The sequence below is a fragment of the Harpia harpyja genome, chromosome 6 (assembly GCF_026419915.1).
Source record: "Harpia harpyja isolate bHarHar1 chromosome 6, bHarHar1 primary haplotype, whole genome shotgun sequence".
Lineage (NCBI taxonomy): Eukaryota > Metazoa > Chordata > Aves > Accipitriformes > Accipitridae > Harpia > Harpia harpyja.
Genome location: NC_068945.1, coordinates 23,024,406 through 23,042,918, shown reverse-complemented (window position 1 = coordinate 23,042,918; position 18,513 = coordinate 23,024,406). Strand labels below are relative to the sequence as shown.

The 18,513-nt window shown below is 36.1% G+C and overlaps 1 protein-coding gene across 1 annotated transcript in view; it reads left to right on the top strand.

Moving 5' to 3' along the window:
* The window catches only part of IGF1 (insulin like growth factor 1), a 48,758-nt gene extending 31,720 nt beyond the window's left edge, over nucleotides 1–17,038 (top strand). The window contains exons 3-4 of the mRNA XM_052790424.1: nucleotides 8,688–8,869; nucleotides 16,619–17,038. Of these exons, the coding sequence (XP_052646384.1) occupies nucleotides 8,688–8,869; nucleotides 16,619–16,678 (242 nt within the window). The 3' untranslated portion in view covers nucleotides 16,679–17,038. The remainder of the gene's footprint in view (nucleotides 1–8,687; nucleotides 8,870–16,618) is intronic.
* The last annotated feature ends 1,475 nt before the right edge of the window (nucleotides 17,039–18,513 follow it).

The following is an 18,513-nucleotide window of genomic DNA, read 5'->3' as shown; positions in this document are numbered from 1 at the left end:
GCTAAAAGAATCTGTCTCTTAATCTTTCTGTCTTAATTCCCTTTCTGAATGTAGTGGTTAATTTGTCCTTTCTAATCAGGAATCTTGTAAGTCAGTCTTCACTAGTAAAAGTATCCCAATATGCCAAAAGTAGCAGAAAATCAAAAATAAGTTTTCTGGAAAATAATTCATGTTTAAAATGTTGGCCATAAGAAAACTACATGCTGGATTTCTATCAAAGCATTAAGTCATCTTACCGCGCATAAAGTAATTTTTGAAGTAATTAAAATAATGTCATTCTGACTTGTACAGAAAGGTTCAATAACTGAAATTCTAAACAAGATTCAGATAATACTGCACAGGCACAATGCTGAATCTTGTTTATTCCTTATGCTCTGTTGCTGCATCATTGTACAAGGTTGGATGCTTCTTGCTGACAAAGCCCTCGGCAATGATATCAGATCTTACTAAACAAAGCTTATAGCTCTAGAGCTTAGAGCACATTTGAGTAAATCCACTGAAGTTAACTGCATTAGACAAATACAAAACTAGTGTGAGAAGTGAGCCAGGCCCTTACTGTTATCTTCTTTCTCCCTCCTGCTTTCTTTTCTATTGTCACTCTTGTTTCTAATAAAGGAATGAAAATTGTCTACCTCTATAGTAGATAAGATGACGGTGGCCTGCGCTCAACTGCTTAACCTCCTGCAAGTGCTAGGGCTGTACAAATAGAAATAAAAATTAACGTGTGTCAATAGGTGCACTTCTGTATAGTGTGAATGGTATTAGACAGGAGTTACTTAATGCAACAGCCATTCATACCTTCTGCCTTTAACCAGATGATGATTCCAAAATGCAGGAGCAAGGGTACCATGTTTGTCATTTGTTATTTGCTTTCATGTCTCAGAATACAGCTGAGAAAGAGTACCTATAGAGATAAAAATCTTGATTATACAGTGCAAAGCAATGTACTGCTTGTTATGTGGTCAGCGGCATTAACTGCACAGCAGTCATTCTGCTTCACATTGTACATCATTTTGTTCTTACCTCCTTCAAGGAATCGCATCATATCCATTCCCTGCAAATCTCTTTAGATGCCACTAAGATAGTATTTACTCACTGAACTGTAAGGTTGGAAGAAAAAGCAAGTGATTGTTCATTATCAGCCTGATGCAAAGCCTACTAAGGGCAATGGAAGTCTTTTCACTGATTTTAATAGACCTTGGATCAGGTTATATAAAGTAGCTTATGGCACCGGATTCATCAGGACATGATCCTGACTGCACTAAAAGATTTCCCAGTGACTTCATTGATGCTAGGTTTTCACCCAGTTATGGTTTTTGCATTGTTATTCATTTGGTAATCCAAATAAAAGGCAGTTTTACATTGGCTACAGGATAAGAAAGGTATAAAAGGTCCTATCATGACTGATCATCCTTCCACCACACCTAAGGGTGAGCAGTAATTATTTACTGAGAGAGCACATACAAGAAGAGGAGAGAACATATCCTCATTATGGATGGGTGACTGTATTACCATTGTGCTCCTTGATGCACCACAGGGGGCAATATTCAAATGTAACAATGACCTACTGGTTTCTAATTATCTTGTCCTAAACCCCGATAAACCTGGCTATTCTTGCAATAGTGCATTTCTTTCCAGCAAAGCATTTCCCTTGCCAAAGTATATATTTTTTGGCAGCTTCTGGCACTTTCCAGCCCTGGAATCTGACGTAGGCTTGTAAATTGTGCTAGGTTGGCAAGGTTTTCACCTTCTAGAGCACTGAATTGGTGTAAAATAATACATTATATTGTTTCCCACTCTTTCTGCTATTTTTTTTCCTCAAAAGAATTCTAAACTCTGAAATTTCCGTTTCATATCCCAGTGCAATACTCACAAGACTATAGGTCTTTCTCTTCACACGTTGCAACTGGCTTAGGAACTACTGTGTGAAGCATAATGGCTCTATCACATGCTTCGTATACTTAATGGCCTCCAAAGCAGCCATTCCATAAAAAGGGCAGAGTACAGTGCAGCTGTATGTGAGAGGAAATTGTTACAAGTGCTATACTTTGGAAATAAGTTTAGGGGAAGAGGAGAAATTTTTTTTCCAATTAAATACACAATGAAGAAAAAAATGCTTCTGAAAGCATATTTCTAAAGGAAAAAATTACCTTCTTCAACTGTGTGGCAGACTAAATAAACACAGACATACAAATTAAAAATTAAGACACCTTTTGGAATAAATCTACATTTGTCAGCTAACTGACTTTAAAGAAGCGAAATAGTTATTTTACTCTCCATTTGAAACATCAAAGAGTTTTCATTTTTTCATAAGGTGCAGCTTATAAATCTTAATTATTCAGGCAAAACATTCTGTGAAGTCTTGATAGATTTCTCTTATAGATCAGTACTAACTGAGTGCCTATGTTTTCCCAGTCTTACTCACCTAGAATTTCAGAGCAATGAGCAAACATCTTGCCTTAGACTCGGTAATTAATGCAATCCAGTATTCCACAAAGCAGTAGCTCTAGTGCAGTATCTCAATATTAACAAATGCATATGCTTTCGTAAAGATTTTACTTGTGCATACTGATAAAGCTTATCCTCTATTCTCATGCATATTAAATTAGACTTCAGAGCTAGAGCATCCATTCATTGAGCATTTATAAATGCTAATATATGCTCATTTTGATGAATACAAACAAAAATCAGCCTAAGCATAATTATTTTTTGGCACTAACAAAACATTGAAGGAAAATGGAAGCTAAAAATTAAATATTGTAGCTTCAAAATGCATGCAACTTATTTACATGAAAATCAGATTGCCTACTTCGCAACATTTAAACCTTGAGGTATTTCTCTTAAGGGACTTTACAACGGTTCACAAGATCTGTTGTTTGCTTGTTTGTTTTAACAGTTCATAGAAGTATCAAAATACAGGCATTTCCTGCTGATTGAACATTGACTCATAATTTTCCAAATACAGATAAGAAATTCCAGAGTACCCTCAAGAAGTATTACCAATATAACATTAAACCATTTGTCTAAGATCACAAGGAGACGAAAAGTGATATCAACAATCTCTTATTTTGCATATGTATGCATTTATCATGAATACTAGCCTATGTACAGAACATAGTTGAACAGGTATGGAGATATATAATTAAACAGTAGGCTGGCTGCTATGCTTTTTAGAACAATATGTGTCATTACATTTAATCGTTAAAATGGAAATAAAAGAGAATGGCTTTGTACTCTACCAGTGACACGCATTTTGTGATTTAGGACAAACCACTTTCAATGGAATTAATTTTCTTTGAGTTCAGTTACCTAGAAGTTGTGCGTATACTCTAAATCAAGTAGCTTTATCTGTAGTTGATGAAAGAACACAGGCTCTTTCAGAGGACAAGGATTCATTTCATTTTAAGGAAAGCATTCAAAGCAGGAATAAGTCACTCTCCAGATACACCTGCTTGTTGACTTGACTATCTTAAACTAGATCCCTAATTTTCAAATAGTAAAGCTGAGTAAGGTGAATCTCAAACTCAGCATCCCTAGTCTTCTGTGCCACCATAAGACAGATAGTACATGCAATTCAAAAATACTCCAACCACCAGCTCCCAGTCTGGAACTAGCGTACAGGATCTGCTTGTCCAGTTACTACATTGTAGTACAGCACCACAGACTCTCAACCTTGCTGTTCAAGCCACCGAAAAATTCTGTCTGCCTGACCTACTGCTTCATAGTATGCTTACGTACATCCAGATACTGTAAGCTGCAAACTGGACACAGTGGTAAATGAGAAAAGAAGTTTGTCATCACACTTCTCTGGAGGATCCCTCACAGAAGTGCCCCCAAACAGCTATCAATGCTTGAAAACTGTACAAATTGTATAACCCTGATGTTTTGAAGGAAACATTTTGAGTTTCTCAGGACAAGATTATAGTACAATGATAGGTCAATAGCTTTTCACATTACTTTAAAAGCTGCAGTTCTAGCTGAAGATTGGCTCTAATAGTAGGTTAGGAATAAGTTCACTGTTTTTCAGATTTATGATGTTTTTCTGAATTACAGTCTAAATGGCATTCTTGGGTTCTATTGCTGGGCTAAAAAAGACACTACATACAGCAAATATAAAGACTCACATAAAAGCTCCAGGACATGTTAACTGCAGTTCTTCCTGGAATCTTCTAAACAGTAGATGAGCTTTGTGTTTATCCTGGGCTATTTCTCATGTAATTTCTAACATTAATGCTACAACAGTAGATTATAATTCTCCACAGAATGCCTAGATAGTTTGACAGTTGAGACTTCTACAGTCCACCTACACCAGTGCTTCTCACATTGAAACCATCAGTAGAGCAGAACCAATGGCAGCACCAGGGAGATATTTTGGAAAGACGGGGGGAAACAAAGAAATGAAACGTAAACAAGCCCTGCTGAATTACTCCACTGACTTTGCATTATTTAAAGGGAAGTGCTGTTAGTACAGAAGCCAGCTGTTTAACTATTGGAATTCTGTACCTTGGCCTGCTTTCAGGGGACTTCAGAACAGCGTGACTAGACTTCGTATCTGCTTGTAGCACATGGAAAGAAACATTCACATATTTGGTACAGTAGATTAAATGAGAGCCAAAAATTCTATTAAGTAAACTTTGACCTACATGATATGAAACCTCTTTTGAGCTAGCAACTGACAAAAAAGGAAAGAAAGGAGATCAGTGTACATCAGCAAAAAGGAATGCCTAGGACTGTTATATGTCCACAGGCAGCACTTTGAAGGTTGAGTAAATATAAGGAACTTTTTGATAACAGCTGGAAGGCAGCACTCAAATTGTGTCAGAAAGATGAGAAAGAACTATACGGGTGCCCAGTATACTGACACAGCAGGATCAGTCAGTATTTTAAGGCCACATCATAAAAAAAAATTAAGGAACAGAAAACTGTTAAAGCACCAGCCATTTATTTGCTAATACAGATTTTGGTCTAGAAATTAACTTAAGTGCTTAGTTACATCATTCCCTATGTAGGAGAGCACTCAGGCATGTCCTTACTGTTGAATATGTGCTTTAGTCCAACAGACTGTGTAGGAGCTTGAACATTTGCCTAGATCTAAGTGCATACTTTGGTAACTCAATGAACTGGGACTGCCTGCTCCTGCAGTCCTTCCAGAAGAAGGTGGGCCAAATACTGATAATATGGGTAGAAGTGGTAGTATCTCCTTGTAATTCTTTATCTCATCTTTGTCTGCGATAGCATCTTTGTATACTGCAGCACTTAAGAGGACAGCAACAATTTAAAATCTATTGGTTTAAAATTAATTTAGACATCAGATACTTCTCAAAAGTAGAGTCCAGAATCATTGTTACGGAAAAAGAATAATTTTTCCTTTTTTTTTTCTCTATTTATTTGCTCTATCTGTTGTATAGCACTTTAGGTAATATAACCTTCTATTTCATATGAATTTTAAGTATACTTGATTGCTTAGGTCTTCCAAAAACCTTAGGAAAACTTTTTTTTTTAAGCAAAAAATTAAAACCATTTGACTTCACAATACTAATGTTATCTTTTTTATGAAGGATGAGCATTTAGTATGCCATGTAATACATGAATTGTAATACATGAATATTTCAGTCTATAAATAAACATCAAGTTTCATTGCTGACCACATCACTGATGTGTTAGTGATTCCATTCAAGCGTCTTACATGTACTATGCCGGTTTTTTAAAGAGTTATAAGGTATTATATCCTCCTTCATAAAGTTGTTATTCTGTCAGAAAGAAAAACAACTCATAGGCGTCTTTGGTCTGTCTACAGTAAAAATAATTGTGAAATACACTGAGATTTTCACCTGAAAGATTCCAGGTTTCAGGATTTGTATTAACTACTTATGCATATGATAGTGCAGGAGAAATGTTGCTACTGATTACTAAATAAGGCAGGCAATGCATCAGGGGTTATTCAAGGTATTTTATCAACTTTATGAATGGTTAAATTCAGACGCTGAAGGGTAAAATAACTTCCACATAATCACACAACTAGATAGTAGCTAGATGAGAATAAAACTCAGAATTGACAACTTCCAACTAACAAAAAAATTGTGTAAGTTCCTGCTTGACTTATTGGGAAGGCATCATACACAAATAAATGAGTGATGTTATTAAAAGTTAGAGTACACAGCTCTAGTTCCTCTACATCTTGTACCATCAAAGAAAACCTACCTAGCATGAATGTCATGAGCAGCTACCATTTGTAAGATTCTTTGAAGTGCAAAATATTACAAATCCTGAAATCTTCTATTGGATTGATAGAATTTCTTTAATAGGTAACATCTTTTCTAGGTAGAAAGGTCGTGATAAGCCAGATGAGAATAACCAATGAACTGTCCATCCTTATTTTTAGCAGTAGGCAGGGAATCAAGCAAACCCCTATGCCTGTTAGCTGCTATGAAATACCATTTAAAAGAACATTCTCAAACAGAAGCTTTTAGAGTGTGTTTGCTCATGAAAAACTGGCAGACTGAGAAAAGAAAGGTAAGCTTAACTAATCAACTATTTGTACCTACAGTTCAGCTGGACCTATTAGGGAGAGTTACACCTGTATATCCAGGAACAGAATTTGCCCTTCCATGTTTTAAATGGGAGCAAGACAAAATGTGGAGCAGCTCTGGGTATCCCGTACAGTAATGACACTCCACATTTTACCATGACTGCTAAATTTCAAAAGTATTAGGCTAAGACAACCTGATTAACAGACTTCAGAAAAATCTCCAGAAAAAAGCTTGTACTTTATATTGTAATTCAGTGAGTGAAAATAGTCTGGGGAAAAAAAAACCCAAACTCTGTGTCTTAGTATTTATAATACTTTTCAGTGATACACAGAAAAGAACACACACACACACACACACACAGACAAATCAAAATATTACTGTAATCTACTCTTGGCTGGCTGTTCTGTTTAGTCTTATGAAACAAATAATTTAGCAGGCAATGTACAGTATAGAGGCCCTCAGTGGATTGCAATATACTAAGTAAGCATGTTTTTCTTTTTGTTTAATTTATAGTCCCTGGAAAAAAAGACATTTAAAAACCTATTGTCTGGGTTTATAAAGCTCATAGGGATAGTTAGTTCTTAGCTGACTGTATTGCTGGCTAAAATGTTAGACATACTTTACCACTAGAGGTCTTTTCATTTACGGATGTGCTATGGCCTCAAGGGTTTTTCATCAGTGGACATATGTTTTAATCACAGAGAATTGCAAAATGCAGTGTTGTCTTCAAATTGACAACTGCAGGACAAGTATATGGATGTTAACCTAGAATTTGCTGTGTAAGCATTGGAGCCAATAATTTCCCAAAGAGAAACTGAATTTTCATCTTTTTTGATACCCTTATTCTTTATCTAGCTTGAGTAATTTCTTAAAAAGTAAACTCCTGCCAAAATCTGTGAATAACAGATTTTTGGTCTCAGTGATAAAAATGAAGGGGGGGGGGGGGGGCAGGGAAGAAAAAAATTGCTGACTAAATTGAGTTACTTCATTTTTTGGCTCTTGCTGCAATTTTCTTTCCTTTTTTTCCACATTTTTGGGTTCTTAACCAATGTGGATCATTCTGTAAATGGAAACATTTAATGCTTAAAATGTCAAAACAAAACATTTAACCTTTACAAAATTTTACTGTCTGAAACCAAATTCTACCAGAATTTTAAAATAGATGTAGTAAGTAAGCAACTACTTATTTTTGTGAATTTACTGTTCCTTCATTTCTAGTTAGTCATAACAGGGCAACTGAACATCCAACTGGGTTGCATACAAACAAGCCCAGGAAATAATGAGCCTGTAATCTTTGCATAGTATAGCAGAGAAATCAACAGTTACTAAAGAAATCATAAATCACTGGAAAAAAAGAGAAGAGTGTAAGAGTTCTATGAATGAAAACATCACCCTTTACTGGAGCTGAGTGAAAAAATATTTGCCAATCAAGTAGTTTGTACAGATGCCCAGTGCAAACACAAAACACAGGAAAGACCACATTATGTCAGTCCCATTTTCTGTCTTGTGCAAAGCTATAGGATATAAAATCTTCTGCTTTTATCTTTCCTATTGACCATCTTCCTATTTCTGCTGCATTTCATTGCTTACTTTTTTGCCTTATTTCCTGCTTCCCACTAGTTTTTGAGCTTGCAGATCTTGCAGACTGTGCAGTTGTATACAGTATTACCCCTTTGGAACCCATTCTGACTTCACATAGTGGCTCAGTGTAGCCTTTTTCATTAGAAAATACTTGCCTACAACACAGGCATGATCTATGATCTTTAAACACCAGTCAGCTCAACAATCAGTTTTTATCCAAAAGCTAAAGGGCAAATTTCCTTTGCAAGGCTTCTAAATGCCAGATTTCAGCTTCCTCCCTCTCCATTTTAAATGCCAAGGCAGTTCAAGAAAATCTTTTAATACGTTTCTAAGAAGATACAACTTTGCTCAAATGCTTACATAGCAACCACCCATAGACAGAGATCAACGCTGGCCTTTTCCAGGAACATCTTTTGAACCTGTGTCTGAGAACAGGGTCTTAGAACAAATACACACAGGCAGCTTCTACAACTGTCATTGGTGACTCAGTTAAAATAATGCAACTTAATATGATTGCTTCTGAAATCTTTGCATTTTCTTTCTAACATAAAAACTTTCCATTTGTGTTTTGAATAGGTAAGCCTACAGGGTATGGATCCAGCAGTAGACGCTTACACCACAAGGGAATAGTGGATGAATGCTGCTTCCAGAGTTGTGACCTGAGGAGGCTGGAGATGTATTGTGCTCCAATAAAGCCACCTAAATCTGCACGCTCTGTACGTGCTCAGCGCCACACTGATATGCCAAAAGCACAAAAGGTAGGCCAGGCTGGAAAACAAAACAAAACGAAACGAAACAAAAAAACACACAAAAAAAAAAACCCAAACCCCTGCCTATTTTAGGGAAGGAAAATTCTATCAAGGCTGGTAACATAGCAAACAACTGATGTGTTCTGCCTACTAGGGACACTGAGATTTAGTGGAGTTTTGGAAAATAGTGTCCATGGTAGGAAATAAGTAAAAAATGGTGTGTTATATCTCATTTCTTAGAACACTGAATAAAACATGGAATTGCTCAGCTAGTAGTTGTGAGGCTTTATCCTGCTACTGGGTAGTAAATGACAAGTGCTCACATCATTCAATCATAAATAGCACCTAAGACTTCTTTCAAAAGAGAAACCAAACACTGAATATTTAACAACTGATCTATCCAGAACCTCCTCACTCATCCTTCCTTGTCAGGAAGAGGTAGAGTGAGTGATCAAGCGGGAAAACACAGTCTTCTGCTATTCATTTTATATGTAAATGAACAAATGATTTTTTTCTTTCCTCATTATTTTGGCCTTTTTTTTTTTATCTATCAGAACTAAATTAACTGCATAGTCACTGTAATCATTACATGCTTCATTTTAACTATTTAGTGTTTAATATGTATATTCTCCAAGCACTTCAAATATTCATTGGTATTATTTGTATAGTTGTGGAGTTCAGGGTATTTAGATTTTTGTTCCTGTCATACTACATATATACTGTACATATATGTAGTTAAATCTCATCTCTTCTCAACAGAGCCTATAGTTCAGTAACCCATCTTAGACTAGCTACCACTAAGCTCACGTCCAACTGTCTCTCCTGTTTGAGTTCTGAACATCTGTTCTGCATGTTATCTGTCATCTGATGTAAGCCTCTAGTGATATATTTTATTGCTGTTGACCCTGTCTGTCCTACACATATGTTGACTCCACTCCTGCAGTTATCTGAAAATTTTTTCTTATAAGAATGGAACTGCATGAAATCCTAAGGTTTCATAGGAAGTCAGGAAACCAGCACTATATAGTAATTTCCTTAATATCACCTTTATGAAAAGAACAATTTTAATTGTTCCAGCATCCATTTCTTTTCCATAAGTCAATCCATAGAATGGAATCCTTTCACCTCTTCCTCAGGATTTTTCAACCTTTTAAAGTAGTGGCTGTACGATTCTTCCGGGGAAGTATCACCTTAGCCGTGAACACCTCAAAAGGCACACATGACGACAAGTAAAGTCTTCTTCAGGTAGAGCTCAACTATAGACAAGAAAACTATAGACAAGAAAACCCTGTGGTTTATTCCTATCCGGGCACACATAGATTTAAGGCTTGTGGGAAAAGAAGAAAACAGGCTTAGCCAGCAATCTGTGTGCTCCGTCCAATACTTGTTGCTAAGTTGATGGGTAAAACATTCTGTAACTTCAAGTAAAAGGAGACAAGATACCTGCCAGCTCTCTGATGGATCTCCACACCACTTTCCTTGGAGGGCTAAGGAATGATGTCATTCTTTAGGCAGCTGTCCTCTTCCCAGCTCAAAAGATAGGCAGGAAAACACTTTTCTTACAAGCAGGAAGGAACAGAAGAGAGGCCTTGCATCTTTCTGCAGCAGCAGGGGAGGTAGTGTTCAAGAGGGAATACTGGATGAAGAAAAAAATTAGAAGGAGTATGTAGTAATTGAAAGAACCTAGCTGCAGAAGAAATCATCTGGGAAATTAAAAGGAGAAAAAATCAAGATGTGGAAAGGGCAGTAAAAGGACAATGAGGAGCAGAGGAAAAGAAAGGGGAGGGAATTAGATCAGAGAGGCTGAGAAGATGAGAAATGTTGAAGAACTGAATGAACCATGGTGCATTACACAGAAAAGACAGGATTTTGAGAAGAGGGGAGAGAAAATAAAATTAGAGAAAAATTAATATTAAAGAAAACAACACCTTTAAAGAAAATGTATGTGAAAAGGAGGAGAGAGGTGAACAGAAGCAGAAAAATCATAAATGCTTCTTGATGGGAACTTGATGATAAAATAACAGAAATCTGATGGAAAAAACAGACTGAAATTTTCATTAATATCTGTGGATGGAGAAAATTAGATTGAGGAAACAAAAATACAGAAGAGGTAGGAGAAACTATTATTCAGATCTATGATAGATAAAAGGAAAATACAGGGAAGGGAAGAGAAAGGAAACAATTCATTAAGAAAAACTGTGTGAAACATCTCTGGTACATATTCTTATGTAATTATTTTTTCTTGCTTTTTGCAGTCAGCTGTACATGCCTCCATTAAGAAAGACAATGCTATGTTCATACTTTTTTCTTTGGATAGGCTCCCCCAATATGAATGCATTTAGCTAATTCATAGTGTTGATATGTCACTGATTTTAATTAAACAATTAATTATACTAAAGTAAAATTATTTTTCAGTTGAGCAATTTTTTTCTGCTTTAGTATATTTTTCTCTCAATATTATGTTATATATGAGACATATATCTTGTACATATAAAGTGAATATATATATGTAAGATAATATATATGTCCTCTTTAATATTTTCTTATTTAGATACAAGATTTAAGGCAGGCTTAAGTGGAATACATAAGACATTGTACTGTTACTCTCAGATTCCATACACAATCGGTTTCTTATGCTTTTCATACTTCTAATGTAATTTTTATGTGGCATCGCCTCATAACCTTTTTAATCAACAAATACAGGATTGGGGTTTTAGTTTAAGTGTTTTTGTAAGTAAGTGGTCCACATTCCCAATTCCTTGAGCAGATCATTCCTCCTATGCACAATTTGGTAGAATAACTTAGTTCAATGGCGCAGGGCTGTTCTGCTTAGAGGTTATGTTAATGCTGGTCTTTGGTCATTACATTACAAAAGTTGCTACACTACACGCACAAATCTGAATGATGAGGGCCAGGCACTAAATGATTAAGGTCAGCTGGGAACTCCCCAAATGCCTATCTGCTGCTATAAGGCCAACATTAAGAACTAGTTTTAATCCAATTACAGAGACTGTATGTGTAGAGTTTTATTTGTTTGTAGCTAACGAACAAAATATTTCTTTCTCTATAAGACCATTATTTGTCCTGTTCTAAGACCCTCACTTACAAATAAATATAAAAGTATATTGAAAAGTGAAAAATAAACACATTGTTATTATATACTTAGGGTTATTATATACACAGCATACTTCACAGATTCACAAAAAAAAGAAATGAAGAAAGAAATCCAACCAACCTGGAGGATCTGTTGGTTGCTCATTTACTGATCACTCATCAATTACGCTGCTCCGACGCCTGTTTTGTTTACTTGCTTGCTATTTGAATACTCTGTTGAAAGCTTTCAGTAGAATTCTTACTGTTAAAAAATGAGAGATACTGAGGTTTTCCTCTTGCCAGAGCTAATTAAAAAATAGGAAGTGATCAACTGCATGATACAAATCCATTATAAAATTCTACCTCAACTGCAGTTAGTTATGTATATGAGCAGAGATTATTAAAGAGGACACAACTTAATCATATGTCAGCATTTCTAAAGCCAAGAAAGATGTCCCTGATTTTTTAACAGAGAACAGGTGTGAAACCAAAGCACATTACAGATCAAGATTTTTTTTAACCTAAAACCATAAGAATAATTGTTGACATTGCTTTCAGATTAGAATCTCATTTAGTGAGCAAATACATCAGCTCGTAAGGTAGGAGTAAGGAGAAGGGAGAAACTTTCAGTATTTGTGCTGGAAAGCAAAGTAATGGTTTCACCTATTTTTACACTAAGTTTATGTTTATAGTTCTAAACTGCGAAAGAGGAGCAAGGAGGGGAATTAAAGTTCTGTCTTCAGTGTACATGGTTCCATCTAGCTTTTCTTTCATTCGTTTCTTTCTCTTCTGAGAAATACTAATAAAAGTTTAGTCTATTTACCCTTAAGTGAATTAAGTTTTAACAGCAATTTGGGAAACTAGTGAATAGAACGTTGAAAAAACCCTTGTTCTCTATTCAAGCAAAGGAAATAATTGAGCTATTTCCACAACAATTGTGTATGTGAGGGAAGACTGACCTTTTTGAATGAAGCAGTGTCACAGAACCAGTGGCACAAAGTTCTTACCAATTTAAGGCTACAAGGTACCTTGAAAATTATTACATGAATGTGAACACTGGTAAGGCTGATATTAAAATCCAGTAAATAAAGAAGAGGGAAAGCAAAAAACCATAATGCCATACTGTCCCCCTGCAACCTGAGCAAAAGGACCAAAGAGGGGTACATCTTGATAAAACTTTGCTCTTCCTCAGATTTTTAGTCCTTATTCTTCTTTAGGCCTCATATGTGGAAAATACACATAAATATATATATATATATATACACCAACGAAGTATCAATAGGAAGCAGATTGCCTCAAAAATCCTTTTCAGATTTTATCTAATCTTCAAAATTTAAATAAATACTAAGTGGGACTAAGAGAGAGAGGAAAAAGATGTTAATATTTTTAGTTTAAGAAAATGTCATTAAGAAAACAGAAAAAATATAACATTATTTCTCATTAATCTTTCTAAGATTGGCAGATTCTTTTGTATTTGGCTCAATATCAACTCACAGATACATTTACAGGCCAAAATATGCATAATGGCACTAATCCTAATTTCTACAGCCATGCCACATTACCAAGCCAATGGGGGAACCTTTAGGTGTACCAGATGGAAGAACTTGGCCTCTTCACCCCAGAAAATTATTTTCTCCCATTGCTTACTTTCCAGCCCTGTTATGATGTTACTGATCACACTGCCCACAGAACTACAAAGTTTTCAGAGACCCCAGGGAGTTCTTAGCTAAGATATCATGCCTGTTACTACAAACATTAGACTTTCCATTTATTACCAATAAAGCAAGAGACCTTTTAATGTCAATATGAGGTTTAAATGTCCAGCCTAATAGGATAAGAATGCTGCTGCATGCTTCCCAATACCCCTCCATCTTAGTCAAATGACCTTTACTATCACTGAGGTTGTCGTTATCCTTATGTTAATGCTGCTGTGTCTCCAAAGATCCATGCTTAAGGTGATAGGCTAGAAGTCTGCACTGCTCTGTTCCTGAACTGACTTATGCAAAGTTGACATTTTGCACCTGCCACCTTAAAGTGCTTATTGTCTTTGTCTGGGTCTGAATATCAGTTCAGAGGATCTGCTAATGAAACAAGCACCACAGATAACAATTTTATTTCTAATTACCTTATTTTCAAAGACTTGAGAAATAAGGCAAGCTTTTCTATACCAGCGCAAATGCAGGTCTGAGAACCTGATTCAGGCATTCACACTGTTTTTTTTTTAATGGTCTCAACACTGCATACTTGAAAAAATGTGTTATGTGGGTCAAAGCATTTTCTGGCACGCATGTTACTGCTGCCACCACCAGTGCCACTTTGTAGTTATTCATCAAAATGCTGATTCCAAAGGAGAAACTGTTCTAAAAGTAACCTGCCCATCTTCCCTCAATTTCAAAGCTAGCCTGTGTATTATAACAGCTCTTTTTCTATCTACATGTCAGTATTAAAAGCTGTAACTGAAACCCTGCTGCATCTTAGTATTTGCTTTATTTGGATGATAAAACCATTTTAAAGTCAGGCAACAACAGCAGTGGAGAGAATTTATATTTTCATTTGGGAAACAGATAGTTAATTTTCAATCTAAGTATACTTTGAAAGCCACTGTAATGCAAAATGGCTGTTGTTTCATAATAAGGCTCTCACTGTCCATTTTATAGGTCATGAGTGTGCAGCTTTTAAGAATGTATGACTTTTTGCAACTAAAATGTAGCATATAACTTTTCCTATATGCTGGTAAACTCTCTTCAAAGAGGAGAACCTAGGGGCAGCACTGACCAGGATATTTTACTTTGTTGCCATGAGGAAAAAAACAGGGCAGATGAGTCCAGGAATTCCTGTTTTCTTAGTTCATTGTTACCAATATAAGCATTTGTAGCATAAGGCAGGATCCTTAACAGTGGCAGACTCCTGTGAAGTGCTGCAATGATGATTTTAGTGAAAATCAGTGCAAATTGAAGGGTTAATCCAGAATGAGTACTTCAGGGTGAAATCTAAGGTACAACTTAGGGAAAACTAAAGACAGAAAAGGTATTTTTTGAAAAGCTGCAAGAGAAACAGGCGACGGAACAGCAAAATTTTAATTTATGGATAAGGAGAGTTCTGTTGACATTTCTGTTTCTGTATTTGACCCGTGCTGAGGAAGCTATTCTATAGCGGTATTAGCAAAATTTGATGAAGACAAGCCAGTATCCTACTGAACTGATCACAGGAATAATGACTAGATGATTAATCTCTTCTTCCTCATTTAGTATTGCATTTCGGACTAAGAATGTCTAGAATGGCAGATTGCTAACAAAGACATTTCTTCATTATGAATACTTTGCTATTAACAAATTTGGCTTGTCAGTGATGATAAATCTTAGTTTGGCTCAATGTTTTACTTGTTGGTGGTATAATTAATTTAACAATTACTAATACTGCTTGGGGTTTTTTTATATTCTGAAAATAATAATTCAACTCATATCCATCAGAACCCAATCCAAAACCAGTAAAAATTAATAAGCTCTATGTGAGCTCAAGTTTTGTGATCCTTTGCCAGTTTCTGATTTATTTTGTGTTTAATAGATACTAGAGGCAAATGGAAAAGTTATATATAGAATAGTATTTTATGTAGGAAATCATTTTTAAAAAGCCACAAAACTACTGTAATGCATCAAATCAGCTTCCATTTTCTTTCTGTCCATCAGACAAGCAGGCAAAAATTTCATTACTTTTTAAATTTTAGAGATTACATTTCCTTTTTTTTTTTAGGGCTTAAATAGCAGATAATGCAGTGGTAGAGCTGCATATACATGCCTCACCTTTCTCAGGGAGATTTTTTATTTTTGGCTTTTCTTAGAACAACAGATATGATTTCAGTTAACTGAGAATTTTAATTCTGATGGGGATTATAAATATGGAGAGTCACTTAAGAATTCTGCCTCTAGTCTGGTACTGAATATGAAAAGATTTGGGCCCAGCTAATATTTACCAGCATGGCAAATAAGGAAATCAAACTGAAAGATCTATGCCACAACCACCACTGCTGCTGGAAACTGGCCTGTGCATGGAATGACAGTGAACCAAGGGCATTATTCATTCCAAAGCCCTCTTGATTTGCCTGGCACATCAACAGGTCTCTTTTTGCAAATACAAATTATTTGGCTGCAGCTCCTGCAGTGAACCCACACTTTTTATCCTCCTAAAGGTCTTATCCAACAAAAACCTTACACATCTAATATGCCATTTATGCAATATGTAGGTAACAGAGTCCCACTCAGCAGTTTTGAAAACCTCTGACCACTGGGTACCAAAGCCCAGGAGGCTCCATAAATCTTGCAGTTACAACTCTAAAGTTCCCTGGCCCCTAGACATCCTGCTTTTGCAAATGTCCTTGTTCTAAAAGAAAGAAAATCTTTGGTACCTACTGTGTGTCTAAGCCCATCCAGGTTCCAGTATGCAGATGTTTCCTCTGCCAAGATCAACAATGGCAGCAAAGTGCTTATGCCTGGGAGAACGGGGAATTTAGTGTACAGAAGTTTTGTATAGTTAAGTTCTCTGTGAACTGGCAGAAGGGCTCTAACAATTCCAGCATTCAGGATAACTGTTTTCCCACTAATATGAATTTTGTGGTCATACAGCGTGTTAAAACCTATCTGGAATAATTTTTTTTTTCTACACCTTCAGGAAGTGCATTTGAAGAATACAAGTAGAGGGAACACAGGAAACAGAAACTACAGAATGTAAGAACATGCCATCCACAAGAATGAAGAATGAATGTGCCATCTGCAGGATACTTTGCTGTAAATAAATTATTTGTTAAACATTGGAAGACTTAAAAAACCCTATGGTTTAATAAGCTTGATGCAATCTCAACCAATGGGCATTCTCCCAGCGAACAATGCAACTAAACATTCCAATATTAAGTCTTTAGAGAACAGAACATTTTAACCAGCCCAGAGCTAAAAAATTCTGTGGTTGATATATTACTGTTTGTTAACCTGTTTTAAATGTCCTGCACAAAATCTCTTAAAGTCCTGTGCCCCTCAAAAGCCTACAAATTTATGGGCCTTTGATGGATCCAATTGCACTAAATTAACCTATGAACACTGGCTGCTGGAGTCATTCATCAGCCTTGTCTAAGTGGTGGTTTTTTTATTTGCACTTCTATACAAGCAACAGGCTGTTTGTTTTACAGTGTCTGATAACATTGTTTGTCTACCCCTTCATATTTGCACAGTTTGACATTCCCAGTAACAGCAGCAGTAAAGTAACATATACAGTTTTAAACATCCATTAATTCCATCTGTGGCATTTTGACAGAATATGGGTTATAGATGCATTTGTTTTAAGACAGTTTTATTTTTCCTTCTCTTGCAAAGATGCAGTTTGTTGCAATTTGTGAGACAAAAGATTTTTAAAAGCAGTTAAAGCATACATAGGCTCTCAAACCATTAATGATTCTTCCAGGTAATTATTTTGCAACAGTATAGGTAACTTCTTTCTTCCTCCATATAATGCAGTATGTAAAATTTAGCATATCAATAATACACATATATCAAACAGTATGTAAAAATCTCTGTTTTATAGTACAATGGTGCTATTTTATAGTTTGTTACATGAAAGGGTCTGGCCAAAATGGTAATGGGTAAAAGCAAATATGAAAAGATCAAGCCAAAGATTAAATAACAAAATAGTTTTTAAAATACTCAGTTTAAATGAACTAAAACGGCTTCAGATTCCTTCATGGAAATAACTTTCCCATCTTCAAAAGAAAATTCAGATACGTGTTTCCTTTCAGATGTTTGAATTGTGGTGTTTTCACTTATAGTTATGTGGAACACAAATTCATAGATGCCTAGGCCCAGAGAAGACAATTAGAAAAAATAGCCCTTAACTGACTTCAAAGGGTAGCCCATCAGGGCCTAAATCCTTCTGAAATATCAGCATTCTATTCAAAGGTAACAGAGGGTTACTCAAGTTCTCTGCCATTTTAATTCTTCCCACAATCAGATGTGACTAAATTGACTGTTAATTAGGCTGCTGCATCTCTCTGTAAATCAGAAAAGCTAATCTAATCACCAAATTACAGTGTGGAAAGAGTCCTCAAGAAAAGGTGAAGCATAACGTCCTTCAAACTGCTACTTACAATAGCCTTTCATGCACTCTTGTGGGAGACATATTTCTGGATAATCTCTGCCCTGTAACCTTGATAGGTACTGCACTGATTCTACCTTGACTGACACTGTGTCCTACGCTCTGTTTCTGTAAATCAACTCAGTGCTAGATCAGCCATGCAGTACAGGGGGATAGGAAGCCAACAGTGTCCCAAGGCGAGTAATAAACTTCTCCATGAGAGAAGGGAAGAGAGGGCAGAGGAGAATGTACTGTTCCACCCCATCCAGAACTGCAATATGGTTCCACTCGACTTCTTCCCCCCATTCCCCTGCACGCGGTAAGCTCAGACAAGGGATGAGGTATCCCTTGGTCAGCCCGAAGGAGGGCAAGGAGAGTACTGTATGAAGGGAGCAATTAGGGAGATGTTAGATTAGATCTGTAAAGGGACTATCTCTTTTTAAAGG